Source organism: Botryllus schlosseri, chromosome 4 (assembly GCF_051294905.1).
Source record: "Botryllus schlosseri isolate E-star chromosome 4, Bs_hap1, whole genome shotgun sequence".
Taxonomy (NCBI): domain Eukaryota; kingdom Metazoa; phylum Chordata; class Ascidiacea; order Stolidobranchia; family Styelidae; genus Botryllus; species Botryllus schlosseri.
In genome coordinates, this window is record NC_137239.1 from 1,737,828 (window position 1) to 1,759,762 (window position 21,935).

General features: G+C 39.3%; 2 protein-coding genes and 1 long non-coding RNA gene across 3 annotated transcripts in view; all 3 read left to right on the forward strand.

The window, feature by feature from the left end:
- LOC145437845 (adhesion G-protein coupled receptor G7-like) overlaps positions 1-21,935 on the forward strand; it is a 449,423-nt gene that overhangs the window by 63,836 nt on the left and 363,652 nt on the right. The window lies entirely within an intron of this gene.
- Positions 1-21,935, forward strand: part of LOC145436829 (uncharacterized) — a 35,024-nt gene that overhangs the window by 373 nt on the left and 12,716 nt on the right. The window contains exons 2-7 of the mRNA XM_080314046.1: positions 9,659-9,871; positions 16,134-16,214; positions 19,033-19,131; positions 19,295-19,423; positions 19,487-19,600; positions 21,148-21,276. Coding sequence (XP_080170172.1) covers positions 9,659-9,871; positions 16,134-16,214; positions 19,033-19,131; positions 19,295-19,423; positions 19,487-19,600; positions 21,148-21,276 — 765 coding nt within the window. The remainder of the gene's footprint in view (positions 1-9,658; positions 9,872-16,133; positions 16,215-19,032; positions 19,132-19,294; positions 19,424-19,486; positions 19,601-21,147; positions 21,277-21,935) is intronic.
- Positions 5,830-8,948, forward strand: LOC145436830 (uncharacterized). Its single transcript, XR_013914426.1, has 2 exons — positions 5,830-5,955; positions 8,701-8,948. It is a non-coding gene; the product is annotated as an uncharacterized LOC145436830 (long non-coding RNA).

A 21,935-nucleotide genomic window follows, 5' to 3' on the forward strand; every position in this document is an offset into this window, starting at 1 on the left:
CTCGTTTAGACCCGCTTTCGATTATGTTGTTGTTGATTATTATTTGATTGGCGATTATAACGCAAGTGGTTTTGTTCGCCATATCAAAAAAGTTATTTATCATCTAGGGGTGGGTATTGCATTACAAAATATAAACTCAAATATATGGCTTTGTTGCGAGAGAACGAATTCCACAACGTATGGAAAAATATGCGTGTCAGTCAAAAAGTTTGTTACGGTGGGAGCGATATTCTTCCTCCGACATGTGTCCTCGAGAACTCTTCTCTGGTGTCTATAATTTCGACACGTCAATAAATAATGGGCAACACTCTATTGGCGGCACGTTGATCAATTGGCTGAATCTGCTATTCCAAATTTGAATAGATGTGCTTGTAGTCAACTATGTCCGATTTGTAGTCGGAACATAATCGCCTGATACCTTCTCGGTAGTCCATTCACGTCTGCTCTGTGGTAGACGGTTGGAAAACATTCCTTATATCAGGGGTCACCAACCCGGTACCCGCGGGCACCAGGTAGCCCGCGAGGACTAGATGAGTAGCCCGCGAGCCCATTCTAAAAATATGTGGAATAGCAGCATTTACCAATATTCGTCAGATTATTACCAGTGAGCTTTTAAATATATAGATTGATTGATTCAGCTATTCTTGTTTAAAACACACTAACATGTAACTTACATATATAAACACTTGAAAATATCTTCAATTACAATTAGTAATATACCGGTATAGATGTTTGTGATAGAATCACCAGAAATTCAAGATACGGCGCATTGCCTATACAGGCGACATGACGGAATGCCGTTCACGGTCTTCTTGAAATGGTGGGGGGTTCCGTTACGATAGCTTGACGACCAGGACAATGCCAAAGTAGTAAAAAATATTACTATTCGGAGTCAGATAGCCGTGAGGTACTAGCAGATTTCAATATCTGTATGCCCATTACGTATTGCATCTTTTGGCACAACTTGTTTCTGTTACGCTCAACGCAGTTTAATATACCATGTTTCTAACTTTCTGTAATCGTTGCTGGTGTCCGGTATAATGAAATCTTGTCATTTCTGGATGTTGAACAGTTGGAGATTGAAATTGTAACACTGCAAAATGACCCCCACCTCAGTCTGCAGCAAACGTTTGGTGCATTGTTGATACGGAAAAGTACAGTGCTGTATGCGCAGCAGATATGAAGGTTGCAAGCGTCTATGGTTCAACTTATCGTTGTGAATCAGCCTTTTCGGACACGAACTTCATCAAAAACAAACACAAAACACGCTTAATTAATGCACATCTGGAACACTCACTAAGAATTGCAGTGTCAAGTTGAGTACCAGAGTATAGCGCACTAGTTGATATCATACAATGCCAGGCTTCCCACTGACTGCTATAGAAACATATGACATGATGTCCAGTCCCGCCCAGTGCTATAAATATCAAAGCGGAAATTCAGTGTGTCACGGGTAAATGGCGGGAGTAAATAGTAGCCCGCCGCCTCAATCATCACGCAAAAGTAGCCCTCGGTTGCAAAAAGGTTGGTGACCCCTGCCATATATTGTTGTGACTTATCCGATTGCGAATAGCGGTTATTCCATAGTTCGATGCACGCCTTCCGACGCGAAGCAGCGATGTCTCGTACGAAAGGTTTGAATTCAGTCGTTTGCGCAGTGGCTTGACTCGCTCGTCTGGCCAATTCATCTGCCTTTTCATTCCCGGGGATTTGATAATGACCAGGTATCCAAACAATAGCAATCTCGTATCCTGCCTCCGATATCCGATGGATCGTCTGTAAAATTGGTGCGATGAGGTGATGTGATCGCCCATAAATATTGTCAATCGCTTGAATTGCGCTCAAGCAGTCGATTATGAATACTATACGCGATCTACGAATATATAACGGAACTGCCTCTATCAATGGAGCAGCATGAAATATCCAAACACAGCCTCAACAATAACGTCTTATCCCGTCATTTTCCCGACACAATCAGATAGAGATTAAACAACACAACACACCCCATGTAGTGCACTGTAAACGAAAATGGTGTGTTTTCGCAATTCACACCCTAGCTTAGGTTGTATTTTGAGCCATCACACCTATTGGGTACTAAATTTGTCATTTACACCTCAGCTATTGGTGGAAATAAGCCGAATACACCCCTATACACACATACCATAAAATACACACCCCAAGCATTGGCATTTGGGGTGAATTGTTAGAGATTACACCTTTTGTCAGACAGATATGAAGTTTGGGATTCAATCCGCGCTAAGCGCTTCCCCAAAACTTGACTGTTGAAGTTTTAAGTCTGTGTCGGTCAGAAGCCTGGTTAAACAGGCAGGGGTGCGGCAAGTCTGCATTCTTGTTAAAAATTCAGTCGGATCACTGTACTGATCACTGTATGGACACTTGAGAACTTCTCTGCTGTGTCTAACTGTAGGTCGTGTAGGATATATTTTCGTTGGGGTTGAATTATCCACCGAAATGCGTGTTTTCGCCCACTTTATTGTTGTATTGTTCAGTTTTTATCGATTTAACCCGGTTCGATCAAGTAAATTCGCCTACGCATATAGCTTCAGTGACAAATAAGCATTCGTTGTATTAGTTCATGTGCTACATGGACATTAATGAATAATAGCTAAGACCGCAATATCATATTGTAATTCACATTTATCGTACACTGTGGTACTCGTGCTTTGGCTGAAATTTCACCCTGGCTAATAGAGTGTGACCGATGTATCTCAAGTGTGTGGCAAAAATACGACACATTATGAAGTTGCCACGCTATTGGTTTATAATTTCTTTCATGCCACGTCAAATATCGGGCCTATTCCGCACGGCGGCCCATTAGTGTATAACCACAGTATAATGCAGGTTAAGGGTATTTAGAGCTGGGAATACTAGAAGGAGTTAAATTTCAGCCACAAACTTACGTGAGCAGTGCGCAATATGGGCGTTTAAAGAATTCAAATTAGAATGGGACACGAGGTTACGTCACGGAACAATCATTTTCCTGGTTATTTTCATATCTATATTGTTGTGTTATTCACTATTTGGTAGCTTTATGAATTGCACACTGAGCCTAACCGACAATTCGCATACAGATTTCGGATCGTATCAATGGTTCGATCTATGAAGATAAATCTAGTACTGCAAGACTTTTTTCAGCTTATTATGATGTAATCTGCAGCTTCACAGCTATCAAATCCATATTTCCGATAAATTAATTATAGTATACATACAGATATGCCAGAGATCCCTAACTTCGATACCGTGATAGGTATTGCATTGTCACATCATAATCGAACATACTAACCGTCGTCACCAGAACAGCTGCTGCTATGTTTCGCTACAGCTATGTAAAATGTTTCGTTATATGCCGTATTTCCGCGCTTACGAGACCAGACTGGCTATCGAGTGACCGTATTGGCGTATTAGTTGTCGTGAATCGGCGAAGAAAGCCTCTTTCGAGATTGAAAATATCTGGATGGTGAGTTACATTTCGTATCGGTACTATAGTACGGTAGTAAAGAACATTTGTTACGTTGCGTTTCCGGTACAGATCCAATTCCTGGTATTCAGTGTCGCAGCTCTACTGAACAGAATTATCTGTAGCAAGTTGGAATTTTTAACGTACCGCTAGTGACGATACATTGAATTCACATACATTGTTGTATCACCAGTACCGATACCAATATCCAAGACACAATACCGTTGCTCAATGGCTCCAATGGAGATACTGTTGACAGGTCCAGCATCAGCTATGATTATAAACTACGGTAATTTGGGTTTGAGCAACATCGCTTGTATAAGTGCATTGAAAAAAAATTCGATTCGATTGTCGTTATATACCGTACCGTAAGTATTATGCTTACCAAAGCACATCACCTGTTTAAGTGTAAAGGGCAGGGGTAGCCTACCACCGACTATGCAGAGTTATGTTATAAGCCTATCACCCTTTCATTATCACTGAGCTATATAAACATTATATGTTATGTTATGGTAGGAAGGTAAACACATTCTTTATTCTACTTCAGACTTAGTCGAATATCGCAAATTTGTGGCTCTTGAAGAATGAAATTATCGATTTCTCCTCATGAGAAAACACGTGTAACATACAAACAGCAAAGGGTTGAAGCATATGAAGCAATGGTATCTGAGGTGAGCAATGGACATTTGATGATAGCTTTCGATTCCCATAAATTGGGGCCAGTAAATGTGATATTATGACACGGGTGAAAATATGACGATGCTATATTGCTATCACTAGGAATATGATATACTTGACTAGGAACAGGCTTGCCTTATTGAACATATTTTGCAGTGACCCCCTCAGACTATCTGCTAAGAGTATGTGACCCATCAACCAGACCACTTCTTTTGAAACTACTTCTCTGAGTTCTGTTCATATATTTATTTTTATTTGAAGCAGTTTGACATGGATTTGACATAGCCACGTCTATATACTTGTCATTGAGTCGAAATTTACACCTATTGCTTGAGTAGCAATGCGCACTACTGCGGTCAACTCGGTGTGCAACTGTACACGGATTAGCTTGGTCTTCAATGTTTTTACCAATATGAAGAGGCAAACATAGCCTTGCCAAAGTTTATTAAACTGTCCTTTTGATCAATGTAAACAAATCCGAATATATGCACTTCTTGACTCATGATATGACATACACACGATCTGTGCATATGCACAAATCTGCTTCTTGTTAGATTCAAGGACTGATTGCTATTAGTGGCAGACTCTTACTCTGTGAATGTGATATCAAATATGTTGTTGGTGAGTAATATACTATGCGTACGAGAGTTGCAAAATTGTATTTTATCTCGCTTATTTACAAGCATAAAGCAAGTCAAGGCTACAACATCAGTACAAATTGTCTTGGGCGTTTCGAATCCAATCCAAATTGTCAACTATGCCTCATGGTTATTTTTTCCATTTTTGGCTGCTGCTATACAAGCTAATATAGGGAATTTCAGCCAAATCTACGTCACATTTAACGGTAGAAGTGTATGCTGCAAAACAGTAAAGGATCGTTATCAAACAGCTCATATTCAAAGGTAATCATTATCATCCAGCTAATTTGCTAATTTCGAAGACAAGTCAACGTTTTCTAATCAAAACACACTCAGATATGTATCTGTGGCGTGGTTGTAACCAAGTCACGAGGCTCCGAGTACTAAGTCAATCTCACTTATATAGTTTTGACTCGAGACACGTTGAGTCGTTTTCCTTCGACCACCGAGTCAAGTCCGAGTCCAGGTCAGCGAACAGAGGGTCGAGTCCGAGTCATGGTATTATGACTCGAGCCCAAGTCATTGTGTTGACTGATCAGTTTCCAGTTGAAATCTTGTTAAATCCATTTTTATAACTCTGTTTGGTGATTTGATATCGAATGGATCGCATTTATAAATATACTAATTTTCCTCACTGGTCGAATTTTTAAGTACCAGTACCAATAGGCGTAATCCAAATAGTGTGGTTACTTTACTATTCTCCGAAATTTCAATGAAATGTAGGTCTTGGTCGTCTGAATCTTGAGTCATATGACTTGGTTCGAGTCATGCGCAATGACTCGAGTCCAAGTCGAGTCAATACACTGATTGACTCGAGTCGAATCATTTCCATATTTTGAGAAAATGACTCGAGTCAAGTCAAGTCATCAGAAAATCGTGACTCGAGTCGGAGTCGAGTCATGACTCGAGTCAGCACAACCCTGATTTGTGGTCCCTTTGAATCCATTCTGAAAGTCAATATTGCCTAAAGAGGAAACGCTTCAAACGTGTTTTGAATCAATATTAAATTCATATAAGAGTCTCTTGCATACATGCATCTCTTTCTCTGATTTTCTCTAAATTTTAGAGACCGCATGCAGCATGAGCAAGATTATATCACAGGAATTAACCAAGTTTAGGAGTATGCTGCTAAAACTGAAAGACTTGTTATCAAGCCAGCAGGTATTACAACTTTGTTAACGACACCTGATGTCAACTTTCGTAGTCGCATATATGAGGTAAACCAAACAGAGATGGTCAAAGTTACCAGCGTTGCTACTCAAGTCGATGTAGAAATACCGCCGTCAATTTATACTCGATTACAAGTAGATGCAACAGTTCCCAATACAAGTCAAAACTACGTCAAGTAGAAGTAGAATACGAAATGTCGGAAAAATAGACAAGTATGGTAAGCACTAAGCAGTTTTTCGGAGGTTTCTACTTTGAAATTTGCGATATGAATCTTCGCGTGTAATATAAAATTACTAATGGCATATCACACTACTACACTACACACAAAAAGAATCTTCAAAAATATACCGTATTCAGTTATTCCTGATACAGGCGGTGTTGCCAGACTTGGACAACTATAGATATTCTAGTTGTCTAATTATACAAATTGAAGCTATTCTAATTTGTGAAATGTTTCTATGCTCTAATTCCAATTCTAATCGAATGTATGAAATCTTTCTATGGTCTAATCCAGGGGTTGTCAACCCGCGGCCCGCAGACGTTTATTTTGCGGCCCGCGACACCTTACATTATGAAAGCAATTATTACTGACACGGAATTGTTACATATTGATTTATCTGCATAGTTCTCTTATCGCACCGTCTCTGTTTCGTCTGAATACTCATATTTGATGTGTTCTGTTTTCTTGATGTATGCTCGAGTGTATATTGTTATTGTTTTAAATCTGTATTCGGTTGGACTCTAGTTAAAGAGAATCCCGCTGCGTAGTACATTTTTAAAGAGTGTTTAACTCACCGCGAATGCTTTGAACAGAAACAAGAACAAGGAATGGGAAATGAAACAGCGAAAACTGGGTTTGTAACTTTGCGTGAAACAATAACTTTCCTTTCTCAGATATAAATGGAATACCGATATGTCATATTTGTCGAAAAACAGTATTCTTAAGTCGTAACGAAGCGTAGAAGCTTAAAATGATGCCACGAGAGTTTCGTCTGGAGTTATATACACATCGCCTGATCTTAGGAAAAACGTTGCTATCCAGCAATCCATATTTCCAGGCATTGTAAAATTGCCTACACATCGTTCAAAATTGATGGAAATATCGCTAAACCCATATTTCAGATTCCCTGAACATCCCCTGATATTTTCGAAGCCACATTTCAGATTCAATCGTGACCAAAAGAGTAACAGCAATGTCAGTAGATCTTTTATCGTATATTCTGAAACGCGTTTCCTCGTAGACTAATTTATTCTAGCATTGGTCGAATTCCCCGACTCTACGGACATTACATAGGTAATTATCTGGATGCCTTTTATCAGAGTGGACATATTTGTAGAAGAAAATGCTGGCTGGGCAAACATATAGGAGGGGGGCCAGCGTGAAACATCAACTTGACAAAGCTAACTTCTGTAACTAATGGAGCAGGGCCCCTGTCATGCAATGAAAGGAGAAGGGTTAATCGGTTTACTCAGATGTGACCCCGAACGCCAGACTTCTCATATCACTGAGAGCTCAAAGTGATATTGGTCACTGTAACAAAAAAAATTACCGTACTTTTATACTTGCTCGCTCACGCCTTGAAACGCAGAGTTCGGTTCTCTGGTGAAAGGGTTTCATATGTGTATATACCGGCCCGTATACGACTGGTATATAGGCTGCAGTAGCCTATATTTCATAGTAACCCACAAATACATGGTAATAATGTTCTGCGGCCCGCAGCTTCTTTTGCTGTTGAAATGCGGCCCGTTATGCAAGGGAAGTTGAGAACCCCTGGTCTAATCTAATGTCTGGTTTTCCTGGAAATGCTACAGGAGAACTGTATAGTGCGAAACAAGCCAAGCTTGCTGTACAGTAGGGTGTTAAAAATACCTTTTTATTCTCAAATTCTACTGGCTACTTCATAAAAATTCTTAGATTACCGAATTGAAGCCTACACACCAAATTTGGTTCAATTCCAACCAGTAGCCGCATTGCTACAGGAGAAGAATTTTTTTTTATTTATTACTAATTTTTAAATAATAAATAAAACAATTAACAATTTTATCAAGTAGCCAATAGAATTTGAAAGAAAAAGTCATTTTTGGACAACTCTACTATACAGTATTCAGACATTTGCTATTCTCATGCTCATAAGATGAACTATGATTTGATATATTACCGGAGTTTGATTCAACTTTTCGCGATTTCAGTGATTCTAGTTCTAATCTGATTTGAAAAAAACAGTTAGAATTATAATCTTAATCTAATTTCAAACTGTGTAGCTATAATTTTAATTCTACTCTAATTTGAAAAAATAGTTGTAGTTGTGTTTAGTTCCAATCTAATTTGGAAAAAAGGGAACGTTTTCTAGTTGTCCAAGTCTGCCTGTGACATGTGGTTTTCATCAAAACTATCCATAAATTTCCATCTTTTCGATACCTAATTGCCCACACATACAGTGATCGTGTGTGAATATGTTTCCTATAGCGGTAAGTTCACCCTATCGGGCCACAGTCTGTGCTACAATGCCTTAGCAAGTGAAACATCTTATTTTTTGTGAAACATCTCATTTTCTGTAATTACTTTGTGAAAATATATATACTTCGTAACGGCTTCTATTTTTGTGGTCTTTCGTTAAGTTATCAATCTTCCAGTTTATGCATGTTAGCATATGTGCCTGTTAATTGGGTTGTGAATATGCATTTTGATGCATATGTGCCTGTTAATTGGGTTGTGAATATGCATTTTGATTTCAGGATGATGCCACAAGTTCTTGCTGAAGATAGTGACTCAACCTTCGCCGAACAAGAGTGTTTTGCGGAAACCTGGAGGTGGCGACTTCCCAATATGACATGGGCAATGTTCTTCGAGCTGTCTTTTCAGTGAATTTTTTTCTCCGTCGCTGGGATCTCTGTTTTTGTTATTTCACGAAATATGTTTCCATTTTATGTTATTATGGTTCAATTGATATCGAATATATGCAATCAAGAATGTTCATTTGCAATAGTGTGCCATTTGGAAGAAGATACCGGATTTCAAGTAGGTGTATATATTGAAATTCCGCCCCTATCAATTCTACTGGCTAGGGTGGAATATCCGATGTACACCGCAAGGAATGGGGTGGATTCTGGTCATATACACCCGCAGGGTTACGTAAGTTCTGTTTTCGTGTACCACCTTTTGGGGTGTGTATAACCACTCTTTTCGCTAAGAGTGTGTGTAATAATTCTATAGTCTTAGCGTTTACTGGAAATAAGGGATCGTTTTTTGCGATCAAGTTAATTCAGTATCCCACTAAAATACTACACATGCCTTCAATGTTTTAAATAGTCTACATTATCTATCATTAAATTATGCTTCTATTGAGAAGTATTCGGTAGACTGTTATCCAAAGACACCTGATCATGACCCTTAATTCTAGCACGTCATAGCCCCTATTACAATCACATCACATGCGATTTTACTTATGCAATAATTATTCTCAACTATAATAAGGAATGCACATTACCGAGAGGCGCGGATCGAGCTCGTAATATTTGTCAACCCAAATTGATATAGGTTCGAGTAGTCATATCGAAATTGACGTTTGGATGATTGTATGCCAACTTCTATACTCGGAAACATGATGAATATGACAGGTTACAAATGCCAGCAACTACGATGACATACTTTTACTTTTCAAATGTCCATAATTCTTCTCGTCTTACTTTATAGGCGTGAAATGCCGTTCAGTGCCTCGTCTTCAGAACGGGAATTTTAGTTCTCCATGTTTTACTGTCGGAAATGATCACGGTGCCTCGTGCCAGATAACGTGCAACGACGGGTATACCGTGAGTGGCATTGCTAGAGCGACATGTGTTGACCTGAATGTGGCAGACGACACCAACACCGACGGAGAGTGGTATTACGGAAATACAGCATGTAGACGTAAGATATGGCATGACATTGGCCTATTCCGTGCCACTCAACTGGATATACGCCTGAAAAATACATAGGGTTCATCACAGTATGTGAAGTAGGGTTATTCAGAATTGACCGACTTTCAAAAAGTCGTGGTTTTCAGTCTGATTCCCATGCCTTATACCATAAAAACATATTCTAGCTACTTTTTTCGTAATTCATCCCTTGAATCCGCGTGCATGTTGAGCTGGAATAATATCGGCTAAAAATAGGGGATTTCCCGACAATTTGAGTATCACCATTCGAAGTAGGCTAGTAATCGTCATATATTAGGGTTGCCATACGTCCGGAATTTCCCAGACATGCCTGGAATTTCACAGTTCAAACTTGCATGCCGATAGATTTTTTGAAATATGCCTAAATGTCCGGAATTTTGAAGGCTTGTCATAGTGTCATAATGTTTCCGTGAATCAACATAATACCATTGTTATTTTGGGAAATATATATGCCACATGATATTTTTCTTTCGCGATTCACTATCACGTTTATTACTTTTGATATGGGCACTACCAACCTCGCAAAAACTATAATTTAATATAAATAACCTTCATTTACTGAAATAAGCCTAACCTTAATCGCAATTATAGGAGAACAGTATATTTCTAGAGATGGTTAAGGTGTTTAAATGCTTTATTTAAATATAGTGGTTCAAAACGTTGGTGTTGCCTTTATTCTGGGGTTCGTAATAATGTTGAACGTAATTCCCAAATAGCCCCTGAGTAAGTTTGGGCACAGGTCCCGACTTCTTTTAGTAATCAGCTCGTCAAATGTTGATCGGGGCCACGGCAATGTTGCCTCTTAGCTGCGCACGTGCGGAATTGCGCAGTCCTGACACGGTCTCTGCGCACAAAAAATCCGGTGAGATGACCTTTTTTCTAGTAGTAACGCACTTTTGTTCAAGGGACCGCGCAGTGAGTTGGTGAGCGTACGCATACTCGTCAAAAATCTGTGGAAGCAACTGGATGTGTGGTTTTATGAAGCTCCGTGGTGCGCACCGAGGCTGATAAACAATCTTATCGGTGTGACATGAACATGACCTAATTTTGTACGATTACACTCCCTGTATTTTCGAAGTCACTATGCTCCACCATCTTTACCGCTAACTCTGATCATGTGGCGGAGAGAGGATCGAACTATATAGTAATATGGAAGAACCAATATTACTGACAGAATTAATTCAAATACTATAACGGCCAGATGCATATAGCAGGCCCCCCAGAAGTTGCATCGATGACCCTATGGTGGGCTCAAAATAATTGTTTATTTGGACGACAGGGGGCTGAAAAATGTGGCTTCGGTACCTGTTACACAACACACAGCCACATACTCCTTAACCGTGTTCGCGACATCCTCTGGTCTATAAGAAAAGCTTTGTTAGTGTGACGTCATATTTGCAGACAATGTGCCCATAACTCATTTTGAATTTCACTAGTGGGTCCTAAAGTGTGTACGGAATTTGTGTCACAGAAATATGATAACCCTATCATAAATAAGCTGGATTTATGCAGTTATTGCGGTTTGGAGTGCCACATAACCTCACTATCGACAGTATTGTCAGTTTAGGACACCATTTTCATGTCCCACACTCCCTTAGAAATTCACAAAACTGCCCAAGACTGATAGCCATTTTGTTGGATTACATATCCTACACTCCTCAACCCTATACCCGAGATTCTGCATAAATTTCCGAGATCAACAATACAACTGTAAATGTATCATTCACTCATAGCCACATTATAAACATCACATTGTTTAAAGGAAATGAAACAATGAAGCAAAGAAACAGATCTACTTGGCAAATACTACCTGAATCAGGTGGATGAAATGGTTGCTTTAGAGAAATCAGAATATCTGTTCAGGTGATCTTACACGGCTTCTAAGAGGCTCGCCCGCTCTTCTTTGTCATATGTTTTTAAAGCATCAAAGTCGGCATTCAATTTTACCACCAGCGCTCTGCTGCGTCGTTAACTACTTCAACACTACTCACAAATTCTTGAGCAGTCACAAAAGGCGGATCAGTATGCCATTCCGAAACTGGAAGACTCAGTCAAGCAACAAAGAATAGTTGGAAACATTTCATTCTCTCTTGTCCAACACATGCTGCACAACTCACGCAAGAACAGCCAGATTAGATAAACTTATTGATTCTGGAAGATATTTATTCCTGAATTGGATATACTCATACGAGTATATTGCTATCTTAGGAAACAACATGAAATTCAGAGCAACTGATTGGCGGTTTTCCACAGTCACTGGAAAATTAATTTACAAGCTTTGTTTTCTATCCCAATAGGCAGGAAAGAGTATCAGATCCATTAGATCGAAAAATGCAACACTGCTGTAATGATATTAATCACTAATCACACGCCAGACTCGCTAACAGCATGAGTGAAAAAGCCACCTGGTAAGTCCTGAACTCAATTGTAAAGTAAACACAGTTCTTCAACAACAAAACGGTAAAACACCAGACTAATCAATGATCCCCATTTCACTTACCTGTCTAGCGCATCATCAACACCATAACATACGCTTCGCGTCAATGAGAACGCATGCGATTCCTGTCGAGCAGTGGTTCTTAACCTGGGGGGCGCGGTAGGCTCTCAGCGGGGCGCGAAAAATTGACAAAGTCTATATAAATTGTAACTAAACATGGCTTTCATAACTCAATCTTATCGAAAAGATGATTCAACAACAAAGCTTGCTTAATTCAAACTCCAACAGTCGCGTTCAATCGAGTATAGGCTGATTTCAACTTCATTTGAGCAAATTCTTGATATTCTTCGAAGATTTCGAGCAATACCCACGTGTAAGTCATCCATTATTTCATAGCTTTGGCAGTAGCTTAAAGCTCGGTGCGCTGGGTAGCTGTTTGTTTGTTTTGGGGTATTCATGGTGTTTGTCGACTGCTGTGGTCATTTACACCAGGTCGATATTCTTCATATTTTCCGTAACTGCCGACTTATAGCACTGCCCACCTCTAGGCCAGTGGTTCTCAACCGGTGTGCCGCGGCACACTAGTGTGCCAATTGGACTGCTCAGGTGTGCCGCGAGCTAATTCGGTAAACAAGGTCGAAGTATAACAAAAATTGAGGTATCCAAATTTTGAGTCTGTCATTCTTGTGGATTCCAATGATTCCATTGATTTTACCCGATCAAGACGCGCGATGTACAATGTGATGCAGTGAACAGATACAAGGATGTCGAGACGACCATAATCACGGTATCTCAATCTCGCATCCCCATTAGATCGCGGATTGGGTCTTTCTCTGGGATTTTTATTGTAAACACGCTCTGAGCACAGCAACGTAGGGCCGGAGAATCTCATTAATGTGCGACGCTGCGTAATTCGCTACTGCACTGCCATGAATCAAACTGGGGCCTCTACCGTCAGTGGGTGTCATACGCTACTTTGCCCACATATAGTAGGCTAGCATTTAGGGCGGCGATAACAAAACTGGGGCAACTGAAGCGTGATGTTGTGTGAGGCCGGAGGCTGAACAGGGACATTACACAGGTCGATGACCTTTTTCTTATTCTATTTGTAGTCATATTCTTGCCATGTCTTCGCCATCGGTGATAATTTTACACCACACCGATATTGCTTATTTAGATTCCGGAGATGCCAACTTCTATAGCAAGCCCCACTTTTTGTAAGACACTGCTTTTTCAGATCGGAGGACAAGTAGGAGCCTATAAACCTCCAGCACCTAGGAAGGAATTCCCACCATCTAGAATTAAACTAATTTGGAAGTGATATCCACGTTTACAAATTAAAAATTGCTAACATAGCCATTCATATTTCGATTGTAACCTAGTGTGCCGGCACTGCAGGTAAATGTAGGCTCAGGGCGCAACGTTGTGTTGTAGGCGACGGAGTTTAATATTGGGTAGTAAAGCTGATCAAATTATATCAGTTAACTAATTTCCTTGCCGCTGAGGTAGGTTTATTATCCCGGTCTGTTGGAACTATAATTGAACTGCGTGTGGCTGCCAGTAACACTATTGAGTTATTGCTATCCTCACAGGTGCTATTACACGATATGCGTGGAAATGCGTTTGGCATCCATGCATAGTATATACGCCTGTACGCCGCTGTATTTGTTAGTGGGGATCGTGGGAAGATTTTATTGTCAAGTCGATCTTATGAAATTAAGCTCAGCCCGAAGTTTGAACGACATCTCAGCAGGTCAGTTAGGTGGTAGCAGAGGCTGATAATTCAAAACCTCACACGGAAGCGGGGAACGTTCTTCTTCCATCCTGTACTAGAATTGTAAAAAATATTGTTTGGGAAGAATTGAAAACGATGCCCATGTCAAATGATACCATTTGTAGACGTATTTGTGACATGTCCATAGAGATAAAAAAAAACTAATGTCTTCTTTGAAGCAGAGAAAAGCCAACTTGAGCGCTCCAAAAAGGTAGAAGTAGCCTACTTCGTCAGTGACCACCTCTGTAGGACTGTGGTTGCTGCTACGCATTCTGGTAGTTTGCCTGTGACGTAGGCCAAAAGATTTCTGAACCACTGTTCTAGTGTGCCGCGAACTATTTTACTGTTCAAAGTGTGCCGCGAGGTCAAAGAGGTTGAGAACCACTGCTCTAGGCTTTTGTAAGACACCGCTGACGCGGATGAGGTGGCGAGGAGGAGCCTAGGTGCACCTCCAACACTTAGGTATCGGAATTCGGAAGTCGACCTCGGTCGAACTCGAACCCGCACCCATTGGTGTTGCAGCCACGGATTATACCACTGCGCTATCTAGCTGTTGTTAATAGCTTGCGAACCGCACTGCCTAAGACACACTTGGATGCAATATAGGTGGCCAGGTTTCGCCCTCAATTAGGTTACCCTAAATCAACACAATTTAATTCAATTCCAAACCTGATCCAATTTATCATGGCAGGAAAACACGACACCGTGCTTTTTGTAGTCACTATACCAGCCTTAGGACTAGACTCAATGCAACCTACCTTAAAATAAATTGATGTCCTGTTTAATGTTTTTTGTCATTTTCAAGTTTGGGGAAATTTGTCAAAATGTAAAAGACTCAATAACTAGAATGCGGATTCAAACTTTGCGTAAGATATACCATAACTATACTATTAGATCAGGGACGGGCAACCTGCGGCCGTGAAAGGGAATTTGTTCGGTCGTCGAATCCTAATTCAATTAGTATGTGTTGGCGGCCGTTGACATGCAATCTGAAATTATAAATTCACTCCCAAATTTTTGAGAGGTTTCAATTATTCTTATTATTTTCTTCGCGCTCTGCGCAATTCAACACGACTTCATTTTTCGATTTTAATATAGTAGCGCCCTTCTCGATCAGAGCCGGAGTCAGAATCGTGTGCTCCTCACGAAAGAAATTTGTTTATGGTATATATAGGCGATATCAATATATTTCCACTACCGATATAATCGACAATCCTGATTAGGGTCACGAAATAACAGCATTCAACAAAGTGACTAATAAAAATTTGCCCACCCGAAGATGCATTATCATTTGTAACTTGCCCTAAATTTTCGAAAGCACTCCCTCAATCAACTCTACCTGTAAATCTGATCACATGGGCTGGGAAATAATTATTATTTAAATAGTAATATGTGATACTGCTAGAGTGCTAGAAATAATTACCGAATTCATTTTTGAATCTGAAAACAATTCGCGCTCCGCGCGACAATATGCAATCCCAGAAACTATTCATGACCTTGCCACTCGTGATTTCGGTGCGTACAATAGGCCGTTGTGAAAAGTAGAGTATAGTCCGGAGTTTACCGGGAATGGATATGGACAGTTTACCATAGGTATTTTGTGTCCAGTTAGTGCATTACGGCTATGCCCTAGAATGCGGCCGTGGGCTACATAAGTAATCGAAATGCGGCCGTGAATAGCAAACAGCAAAAAGTTTGACAACTTATATATTAGATCATGTGCTCGTTTTAATATGATGATAAGTGCAGGGGGGTCAGGGGCGCAAGTTTTTTGACCATCGCCAAGGGCGCCGCATGTCCAAAAAGGTCGAGAACCGCTGGAATTTTTTAGTGCATGAAAAACGGCGACATGCACACGGATGCAGCGGATGAATTGCATAAAAAGTAGCCAGAATTTGTTTTTAAGGTACAAGGCATGGGAAACGGACTGAAAACCTAGACTTTTTGAAAGTCGGTCAATTCTAAACAACCCTAATGTGCATGGCTGCTCATTATTTCTTAAGTAATCACGTACTATTGCAGGTCCTTTATGCGAGGATATTTGCCGATTCGAATGCTTGGAAAATCGCACTTGTGCATGCAGAGATGATATATGCACCGAAGGTATTTGTAGATCATTCATCACTACATATTAGTGTAGCCAATGCAAGGTAGGAATATTAAGTTCGGAAACATAAGAAAATTACCATTAATAATACTGGTCAAGATATATTTTTAGGCAGACACAGTAAGAGTGGTTTTGTGGGTTCTAAAAGACACCGATTCCGAATATGACCATGTGTTTTTTTCAATTTGGCTCTTGTTTTGGAGATAATCCATTGGGCACTTTTGACCAAAATCTCCTATTTTCCATGTAATGGCTAAATAGAAAATCGGCTCAGTCGTACTATAAAGTTTAGAAATTTATTCGACTTGTTATTATTACACACAAAAGACTCTTTTAATTAAAATTAGGCGACATCACTATATTTAGGGGTATTAGAATGACTTTCATGGATATCATGTACATAAATAATCTCCAGTCATGTATATAAGTATTTACCTAGATACTCAAATAACATGGTGTTAATTCAATCAGTTTTACGTCCACCACCTATTGTAAATTTGAAATAATCAGTTGGTATATAATATTATTCATTTCTTTTACAGCACAGTTTTTGTACTATTTTCGCCTGTAAGCAATTTTGTGCAGTTTCTCGAAAGGTTCCAGCAATGGTCTGCCATAATACGTTCATCCCATCTGCCCTAATATCTTTCTTTTGTTGTTTTAATGTCTTGGTGGAACCTCCTCTCCTCTTGATAATCAACAAGATCAGCAGGAAATATATATCAAGATGACTGAACAGGAAGTAAACTTTTATGGCCATGTTTGATCCACGTTTTCCATATGCAGATAGGAGTTTTCGGGCCAACTGTTTGTAGTTCAACACATCTCAAGATAAATTCCATTTCTTTCCTAATATGAAATTGGAATCTTTCATCCGTATTCGAATCTGAAATCTATCAAAGATACCAGATGCAAGCTTCTCGTTTGATAGGGAAACTATAGGTATGCCCACTTCGTTGACTCAGCGGAAGATTATCTATTTACAAGTCAAAAGAAATGGGACGCATATGAGTATTGTAGTTAAGCTTTTCAATGAAAAATTTTCAGAGGTGGTCAAAGTAGTCGAGAAAGCTACTCAAGAAGAAGTAAAAGTAGCGACGAAAAAATCTACTCAAGTACGGGTAGAAGTACTTCTTACAGCAGCAACGTAAAACTACTTGAAGTAGGAGTAGAATTGACTGACTTTAAATCTACTCAAGTAAGTAGGTAGTTGTGGAAACGATCGTAATTCGTTCGCATGGAATGTTAAATGCTGCATATCGAGCTATACGGAAATGGAGAGAGCTTGATTCATATTGATGCATCCCCGGAGGTGTCAATTTTTGACAGAATAAGCAGTACGTCGTCCACATCATGGGATGTAAATGATAGTTTCGGTATGGAAATGCGATACTAATCCTTGTTTACTCGAATACCCCGTTTTATAGAATATCATGGCATGGCGCCCTTCCCCATATTATAAGGCCCCTCGTTCAGTCGAAGAGCAATACGGAGAAGTTGTGTCGGATATGACTTTAACGCTTTGCGCGATTAGTATACGGTGATTAAAAATATGGCGGATCATAAAAATGTCTTATTGTGTATAGCTTTATTTTCGGAAAATATAAGGCACTGCTGCACTTGCTTTTATACTTAAACATGTTCCAGACAAAAGAACTGAAACTATAATTAGAATGCAACGTGTAATTACTCGTTATTGAAAGAAAACAACAAATACTGTACTATACTTCTGAAAAGCAGAAAATGTATTTCACGTCGTTTGTCCAGAAAGTTTTAACGGCGGTTTGCTAAAACAGGTCAACTTCAAAAAAAGTCAAATTCCACTTTTTTCAGATTAGGACACGTCATGGGCTGCTAGGTATAATAGGAAATTGCTAGTTTCAAACGTTATGAGGGACCACACTTACTGTGATCAAATGTTTGATATAGGCGACAATGCGGTGTGAACGGAACCACGCAACCCGGTATCCAAATTGTGTTCAGCTATACTTTCGTTAAGATATATTTGTCACTCCGTATCTACTGTGCGCGAAGCGCAACTTATGAAAATTAAATGTTGGTACTACGTGAAAACAGCCCCGAAATTCCTTTAGCTATCTTTCTTATTAGGGGATTAAACTATTTCTACTTGACAAACTGAAAATAGCGAAAATTAAGTAAGCAGCTCACAAAATATTACGAAGTAGAAGTAGCGAAATAAAGATCTACTTGAGTAAGTACGAAAAGTAGAGGAAAACTACTTGAGTACTTCAAAAAAGTAAAAGTACTTTGTTACTGACCACCTCTGCAAATTTTATAGCTTTATACTGCTCTTTAATCTTGGTAGAATGACCAATTGACACAGGAGAATATGTGTTTCAATTGTGCAGAAGTATAATTTTTAGTCTTGACAAACTATTTTTTCGACAAACAAATATTTCGCACCAGGTAATGTAAATATTGATAGAATGACTGAGAACGACATGAGGATTCTTCATAGTCAATTATCTATTTATGCGCAGTATGAAATTAGAAAAAACTACGATTTTCTTCATATCAAGAGGAATATGCAAGGGTGAACACAGTAATTTTGGGCTTTTTAGGGGTATAGATATCTCCTGAACAAGAGCTAATCTGGCAAAACTAATGTGATACTCGTAATCAGCAACCTTGAAAACCCCAGAAACGGCTCTCAGATGATCTGTCAATTTTGTTTTTCATTTTGTTGACCACTGTAATCAATAAACAATGGAACTCGTTAATTCAGATTGTATGGCGTAAATAAGTAATTGAAAAATATTGACTATACAATTTGTCCGTGTCTTTTCTCGACAGTATGTCCTACATGTACAAATAATTCGGAATGTTTGGACTTCCGCTGTCAATGCAAGGGAGGATATGAAGGTATAAATGGTGAGGAATCAAACTGCGTCGGTAAGTTGACTTGAATTTTCCAACTAATCTTCCTGAAATTTTCTGTGCACATCCAAAATATTTTGAATTTCTAGATTTAGTTATTGAATGTTCCATTTCTGGACAAAAATTGGGGAGATATATATTCTGAATTATTTTTAAATTATTATGTATTTGTGAAAAGATATTGACGAATGCTTGGACAACAAGACTTGCGCTTCGACAAGACAATTATGTGAAAACGTACCTGGGACTTATCAATGCACCTGCAATGAAGGCTACGTGCCATCCGAAAACGGAGAAGATTGCATAAGTTAACAAGCACTACAACCGCAACACCAGATATAAGAGCTTAATTTCGATATGTTGAATTTAGAAAACTTATGTGAGTCGAGCGATTGTGGGGCGAATGCAGCTTGTTACGTGGATTCAACAAATGACTGTTCCTGCTTTGTGGGATTCGTTGGGGACCCAGGAGTTGCATGTTTCGGTGATTATAAAAATATGCGATTTATACGATACACTGATTAGTTCAAGGCCCGTATCACCTGCACACACATTGACTGTAATGTTTAACTAGCTTGAAAATGTTGACGACAAAAAGAGGAATGATATCAGTATTTAATTTGCCGAATTGAAGAACTGGTATAGTTTGGATGTGTAATTTACCAATTAGTGGCTGTCACGCATACCACTGCCTATTCGTCAACCCCTGAAATCAATGAAAATATCACAATATTTTATTCCTTGCACATACTGTTGATTCGTTTGAACATAATTGCATTGTTAGCATCGTCGCGAAATGCACTGGGATAGTATGTCATTGCCGAACATAATACGGACAATGAGCATATGCGACATCGCATGAAGTTTAAACTGCTTCATACAAACAATATCTAATAATAGATAAATTCTCCCATGAGTTGTAATGATGATATACGGCCGGTCATGGCCTTTATGACGGTAGTATACATCTCCAATCTGTTTTGATGGATGAAGGAATAAGCGATATGTAAGTCGTAGTAATACAGCCGAAGTCATTCAAAGTTACTTACATTTTCTAGAGTGGTCGACATGTCATCGAATTGAGACTTTGTCATTTGTGGTTTATTCGCAAATGTAACCGGATAAGTAGGTGATATAGTATGGGTGACGTGCACAGTTCTTTGTGCGGTTAACTTATAGTCACGAGTCTTTTAATATTTTTCATGTGGCGAGTCGGAGTAAAATTATTAAAGGCTAGCGACATGAGTTGATTTGGCGCTAATCGGCTGACAACCGTTTGTACCACGGTCAATGACATTGTATAGGTATGAAAAATAACAAAACATCAAAATGAAGTTGAAACACTCAGGTCATAAAAGGCGGTTACACGACTAGCGCCAAGTGAATTCATTCTTTCATTAATTCATACTTCTGTATAAACCATTAATTCTCAAAACTGTTTCAGACACGCTCCACTTTATGATAGTGAAAAATTTCGCGCCCCCCCTCATCGCCATATTACAAGATGCAACCAGAATGCTAGTAATCCCAGCGAATATGTTAAAGGCATAAGGTGTTATGACTGCTGATGAGATAATTCTCCAATATGAAATTCGGACTATAGACAGAGAACCAAGTACGAATTGGAGGTAAATCGCGCAGTGATCAAGTTTACCACAGCTTCGACCCCCTATTCAGATGCTTTCACGCCCCCCAGTTTATAAACCACTGGTATATACGACATGAAGACATACATAGCTCCATAGTTCACGTTTTCAGTGAATATTTTCTTTATAACATGAGGCGCGTGGATGATGTCAAGATAAATTTGAATATTTTGATATTGGACTAGTTGCAGACGAACTCCCTGACGAATGTCAGTCCGAAATATTCGGGCATATTGCAACATAAAAATATTATTCAATTCGATGTCGCATGGGTGATTCCATGTAACGTCGAAAATATTGCATCAATAACGTCAAATATTATAACTATAGTTGGGAATCGTTTTAGCCAAGATTAATCATTATACAATTATTATGATTTTTCAAGACGTAGATGAATGTGAAGCAGGCACGTTCTCGTGTCCCGATGGCGAAATCTGTCGCAACACGATCGGATCCTATTACTGCGAATGTATTGTTGGATACACATGGTCTGAAAGTGATGTTTGCATTCCAAGTGAGTACTGATCGCAACAGAACAAGTAGGCTATATTGGCTATCCACGTTACAAATAGTGAACAAACTAATCAAATGGAAAGTTTTTGTCTCGATGTTTGCGGTCAATATATGAATGTTATAAAAAGTTTGTTCGGCGTAACAAGTTATATTCGGAATATGCATCGTATGCCCGAATAATAATCGCACAGCCATGTAGTTAAAAAATACGAACGAATATAGACATATTTGCAAAATTATTGGAAAGGTGTCGGTATTTTCTTCATACGCGTAGTGAGCCATACGTCACACGTTGTCGCGGGTTATTTTTGTCCATTATCTGCTCCGTTCCCAAGAATGACCCTTAATTACACAAATGTACAGTTCTTCATAGCAGTGTCCATCGCTGAGCATACAGATTCCACAATATGTGAATCCGAAAGGAAAAATCAACACTTAGCTGTGGTGCTAAATTTACCTCAGTCCTAATACTCCCCACTGCCAAACAATTCGTATATTCTAAGATCAAAGTGTATCAGCGCATTATGAATATACGGATTGCAGGCCGGCGCTGCAGCAGATTGAATTATATGCATCCCGATGCTTATCTTGTACCGACTGCTCTGTCAATGTACACGCTAAAAAGGACTTTCATCTTCGTCAGTGATTTCGACATGCATT